The sequence below is a fragment of the Gopherus evgoodei genome, chromosome 3 (genome assembly GCF_007399415.2).
Source record: "Gopherus evgoodei ecotype Sinaloan lineage chromosome 3, rGopEvg1_v1.p, whole genome shotgun sequence".
Lineage (NCBI taxonomy): Eukaryota > Metazoa > Chordata > Testudines > Testudinidae > Gopherus > Gopherus evgoodei.
The window spans coordinates 222,630,570-222,636,569 of NC_044324.1; the positions used below are offsets into that span (position 1 = coordinate 222,630,570).

The window sequence follows — 6,000 nt, forward strand, 5'->3', positions numbered from 1 at the left end:
TGCACTCTGTGAAAGGCATGTCTTTTATCAGAAACAGGAAATATTGGATCTCTTCTCATCTATTCTTTATGAGTGTGTTACTCGAGAGAATCCGGAGATGCTGCCTGCATACATAGCAATAGATCAGGTAGCGTAAACAGGGTTCTTTTTTTTTTTTTTTTAATCCTTAATAGCACTAACTCTGCAGAATGGTATTATGTTGGTCTTACTCCTTTCATACGTATCGTGGATACCAGAAATGGAAAATAGAAATCTGTCAGTAAACCTGTGGTGACAGAGCAAAGATTTCAAGATGACAATTGAAAAATAACCTAACGAGGTTATAAAGATCAGGAGAGGGTAATCTAGTGTTTTTTGATTGACACACTGAGGGAGGGAAGTTCAGTTATTTTGCAGTTATGAGGGGGACATTTCTTTTCTAGTACTGATCGAGTTCACAGTATATCTTTGTGTTTTCTCTCCTGTTAGGCTGTGAGGATATTAGAGAGAAAAGAAATGTCTGAGACCTTTGAACTATGGCAGATAAAGCTGGTATTAGAATTTTTAGCTCCAGAAGCCACCAGGAGAGGGTGAGGAGAAATCCAAACAGAGGGCTCTCCTGAATTCTGAATTTCTGCCTGTGATGAAGTGCACTATCGATAATACTTTGGACCAGTGCTACAAGGTAAAGAGAGCAGCATGAGTTTAGTGCCACATTTGGTTGAGAGCCTGTGACCCTGCACTGGGAGAGACCTGGCACCCTGCTGTACAGCTTCTGGGTATCAGTCTTCTTTGGTATCTTGCCCATCAGCTGTTTTTTTAACTTCATTAGTGGAGGGGTGTGTGTGTGTGTGTGGGGAGGGAGGAAATAAAGAACAGATTTCTCATGTTTGAATCCTGATTATCTGCTGATTGGCCAGTTTGCAAGAATGAATGCTGCCTCCTTCAGGTAATCAAAAGAAGGAATTCTAGCTGATTATTTTTTTTAAATCTTAAATATTTGCACAAAACCAGGTAGTCTTAAAAGCTGAGCTGGTGCTCTGAGCTGCTGCCACCACTGGAATTTTAAAATAGTCTCCAAAATCTGGTTACCTGAGGCATGGCAGGCCCTGTATAGTATGTATTGTGTAGAACAGCAATATGTGTCTGCACTTCTGTGTGTGTGTTTCATTTTGTGTAATTACCTGGTATTCCAAGTTTGCACCTTCTGAGAGCATCGTGTTCCAACTGGAACGCTTTAACATAGCATTTGTATGATACCTTGAGGGCTCAGTTTGACTGCTTCCTTGTGTGGAAAGTTTGAGTTAACGCAGGAGATGACTCACACTTCCTAGTGTTCCGAGGGGCAGAGCTGTCCTGTGAGCCCAGCAGAAGTGAAGCGGGGATTAGCTTTGAAGAAAGGCATAGTGGTAGTCCTTGAATGAAGAGCTGCCACAAGCTAAAGCCCTGGCCTTGGTAGTCAGTGCTGCGGTGGGGGAGATCCCGCCAACAAACCTATGTGGCAGGGAGCAATGTCCCACTCCAATGCCTCTCTGTGTTCTGTTCTCTCAACAAATGAGAAAACGGTCCCTGAATCTCAGCAGACTCCTTTGTATGTTACAGCCGGAGGGGACGTCACTCTGCACTCCTACCTAAGTGGGCAGCCTACTGAAGAATCTCAGTTAAGTATGCTGGCCTGCTTCCTCGTTTACCACTCAGTCCCAACCCCAGGGCAGCTCTCAGCAGGCGGCTTAGAAGGTAAGGTTATATCTGGGCTGGGTTGGATTGGGTCTACTGTTACTATAAGTTTGATGGCCTTTCATGTTTACCTCATGTGTTAAATTGTTGCTATAATGTAGATAATTTTTTTTACAGCTGTGCAAGTATTTTCTTGTGACTTTTTTCTTGGACCTTTATGTGGTGAGCAGGTCCCTTAGCTGTAGGGACGTGATGGGGGATGAAAGAGATCAGCCTTAGCCACTGCTCTTCAGTAGACACCCTGGCTTTTCTCCAGATTGATTTGGATAAGGATATGAGGCCTTGTTCCCTTAGCACTCATCCAGGGACCTTCAGTGCACCAAAGTGCAGCAGGACCTTGCACCTGGGGGGATTGACGTTTCCAAAGGCAGCGGACAAGATCAGACACCCCTGCTCCCCTTTTTTACTCTAACTTTGTCCTGAACATCATTGCTCATCTTTCCTATGAGCACCTAGATGGCTCTGGAGAGAGGACATGCTCTCATGCCTGTTTTCCTAGTGGCAACCTGTTTGGTTAGGCAGGTAGGGAAATTTCATTCCATGCCCTCTATTGAATACCCCACCCTCACAGGCTGATGCTGAGAGCAGTCCCGTCCTCACGAGCCTGATCTGGGTGTTGCTTCCTGCTGACCCAGTTCTGGGAAGGACTCCACGCTTTGTTGGGCGGGGAACTCTGCGGCGCTTTAGGGACCCAAGAAGGATGGGACCACCTCTGTTGGCAGAGGAGTAAGGGAATTTATTGCTGAAAGCTTATTAGCTAAAGGCACGGCTCCTCCTTCCGAAGGCCTGGCCATTCCACCAGAGCAGACTGCACCATGGACACAAGAGGGGAAAGTGCCTCTCCCTTGTATATTTTCAGGGTGGGTGCCTGGCCAGCCCTTCAGACCCTTCTTACCTTCACAGGTCACGTGGGCAGGCCTCTGGAGACACCACCTTTCTCTGTCTGGGATAGATCTTTGCATTGGGAGCTCCCCATGTCCTGACAGATGACGGAGACCCAAGAGAGGGCCCTCTGCTTAGCACTAATCTATTCTCCTGATAGCCTGATGTCCCATGTCACTTCATGACTTTGCTTTTCAACATCTGCTTTCCTAGATGCTCTGTCTAAACCCAGCTGTTCAGAAATCAGGCCTTCCCTCCACCTCGTGAGATTTTAAAAAACAATCAGTGTTGGCTCTTCCACTTTCTGGGATTTGAGCCTCTCGGGTCATGTTTTTCAGCTTTTCTCCCCAACTACGGGGTCCAGAACCTGACTACTTTTAAAGGAAAGCTGAGACTCCTCTGTAACAACAGCATTGGGGAGCTGGGGCTGTAAGAAAAAACAGAGCTTACCAGGAAAGAGAGTCTCACAAGAGCTGGAAATCTGTAGGTGTTTGCAGGGTGCCCTTCTTCTAGCCTTCCTGTTCTCCCTGGGGCGTTCTGTTCTTTGTTCTTCAGAGTTGTTGCTCAGACTCTTGGGGGTTGCCTCCCTTGGCTCACTTTTCTAGGAGAGGCTTTTATAACTGGCTTGTTCAGTGAACGTCATTCAAGCTACTTTGCACATACCTATCACTTCATTTCTTCTTTCTCCACACACACAGTTGCCAGGTCGGGCCTGGGAATTGAGTACAAACATTGTGAGAAGCATACAGAATTGCTAGGCTGTCAGGATTTACCAAGCGTGTATTCCTTACTCAGTGGTGATGGCAAATAGAAATAAAACCCCAACCCCTCCCCAGCGGAGGTAGCCAGGCTGTTGGGTGGCGGCGCGGGTACTAATAAGGCTCAGCCGACCCTTTCAGTGTGGGAAGGCATTTGGAAAAGCTGGAGAGAGAGTTGTGTTTTTAAAAGACACTCAAAAGAATAGAGACAGGAGAGTGAAAGACTAACAAAGTGCAAGGTCAGGCCTAAAGGAGGCATTGGGTGGGGACACCATCAGTTGAAAGAAAAATCCATTCGCACATCCCCCTGAATTTTGTACCTACAGCTGAGTAGGATGTCTTTAGTTCGTTTCCTTTGTGTGTCATCAGTTTGGCTGTTTCCCTGCCTAGGCAATTGGATACCCAGTTTTCTGTCTGATTTCTGTGTTGCTGGTGGAGTCTTTAGTCTCCTTCATCGACACACACAAGTGGATTCCTTTCTGAGTCCTTTCCTGAGTGCTAACGCAAACTTAAACTAAAAATCACCAACGTTTACTGTTCGTAGACTATCCATTTTGGGGGCAGGTGTTTGGACATTGATGGTGTATCCGTCTGCTCAAAGACACGCATCCCTACTGCACTGAGCAGCAGTGAGATTATACTTCCAACACTGGTAACTGTTTCAGTATGGAGGGGTCTCCAGGTACAGAATCATTCTCCTGCTTTTGTCTCGCTAGGGAGCATGAGCTTTTCGGAACTGCTTGTGAAATTCAGGCAGCTGAGAATGCCAGTTCGTGCGTTGCTGCGACTTGCACCTCTACTACTTGGAAATCCACAGTCAATGGTGCTGTGACTGTGCCGAGATGGAGTCCCAGAACACAAATCTTACACAGTGACCAAAAGCCAGTGCCAATAGTGTTGTTTTAAGTTATCTGAAAGACACGTGGATGAAGGGAACTTAACATTGTAACTTCACAGGCAATGTCCCAAGTATCTCTTCCACTTGCCCGTAGATGTTTTGACTGTGACAGGGAGCTTTGTATGTATTGTTGTTACAGTGAAGGGTACCTGCATACAACAAATTCATCATTTACTTTTCTAAATAAAGTTTGTTTACAAAAAAGCCTTGTGGTGAGTCATGAAAATAACCCATCTGGAAGCAATTGGTCACCTCATGTCCTTGCCACCCAGTACCCCGAGCCTTTGGCACTTTTAAAATGGTCTTTAATAAGATAGCAAAGGGCTTTTTTCAGGGAGGGCATACAGGACCAATAGGCCTCAACCTCAGCTTTCCCTCTTGGGCAGCTGGATGGAAACTATAAAGATGAGTCTTACGCCATCACATTCATATACTGCCTGTTGCTTTCCTTTCTTCAGCCATTTTCAAAAAGCTAATCTTTTTTCTAAAACATTTTTTTTTAAAATGGGACCATTTTGAGCCCAGCAGAACAAAGACAACTTTGAATTTCCTTTTTTTAAATGGGATTATCTTGATTTCTTTTCTCACCCGGTGCTGAGCAGAACCTGCTTGCTGGGCTATGCTGCCTCTCAGATGAGGCTGAATCTGTGTACTTGGCTATGCTATTTGGGCAGTCTGAAATTCTCTGACACACACAGGTACTGGCCCAGGAAATGGTTTGCACATGATGGAATTTCTGTGCAGCAAATGAGGAAAGCTGCAGGCAGAAAGATGTTGACGCTGTGGTAAGAGCATGGCTAGAACCTTTGAGACAGAGAGCTGGTCAGTGGATTTGCTGCAGGCTGGTTATAAGATGCCAAACTAGAGCATTTGAGGCCAACAGGATTGGCAGCCTCACATCTCTGTACTTCAGTTCTCCCAGAAGGGGGCTCGCTACATAGAGCCTGGAATGTTGGAGGGGTGGAGGAGCACAGCCTGGAGCGCTGTCGGCTGGTGACCAACAACTGAGCAGAGGGGTTGTGGGGCAGCCCTAGATCTTGGGGGAGATGGCGGCTTCCAAGGGACCACATCAAAAACGGGCTAGGAAGTGGGAGGACAAGGCTGGGGGGGTCACCTTTCTGAAGGCTGTATCGAGAACCCCTCATCACTGCCAGAAAGAGGATATCCTGGGGAGGGTGGGGGTCAAGCACTAGCCAGAGACCAGGCTTCAGAGTGCAGAAAAGTTGTCAGATTTTTCTGGGGGCGGGGACTTTCTATTTTTACTTTTTAAAAACAAACCTGTTTTAAATGAAATCTGAATTTAATCCAAAATATGTTAAGTCCTGAACATTCTTTCTCAAAATATTTAAATAAAAATCCATGATTATCAAAAACTTTGAGGTTAGACTGTTTTTCTATGTATAAAGAAAGAATTGGGAAAAAGGTTCAAATTTTGTAAATATGGCACATGAGGTCATGGCTATATTATGGGCTTGTTTGTTCACTAAAAATCCATTTAATATGTTGTTTGAATTCATTTGCCATCCTAGTGCAGCGTGTGACACACTTCATGAGCAAGACGTTAATTACCTAGTAAATAAGTAGTATTTCATTCACCATTTTAACATACTAAAATATACAATTAATATGAAAATATTAAGCCTTATAATTACTTAAGGGTATATAGTTATAGTGTATCTCTGTAGGTAGCAAAAAGACATAAAGGCTCTATTTAGTTGTAAGTCATATGTTTTTATGGTCTGTCAA

At 45.0% G+C, this 6,000-nt stretch overlaps 1 protein-coding gene across 1 annotated transcript in view; it reads left to right on the forward strand.

Moving 5' to 3' along the window:
- Positions 1 to 5,574, forward strand: part of ANAPC1 (anaphase promoting complex subunit 1) — a 78,548-nt gene extending 72,974 nt beyond the window's left edge. Inside the window, 6 exon segments of the mRNA XM_030558219.1 lie at positions 32 to 127; positions 469 to 538; positions 541 to 594; positions 597 to 664; positions 1,563 to 1,716; positions 4,073 to 5,574. Coding sequence (XP_030414079.1) covers positions 32 to 127; positions 469 to 538; positions 541 to 594; positions 597 to 664; positions 1,563 to 1,716; positions 4,073 to 4,188 — 558 coding nt within the window. The 3' untranslated portion in view covers positions 4,189 to 5,574.
- The last annotated feature ends 426 nt before the right edge of the window (positions 5,575 to 6,000 follow it).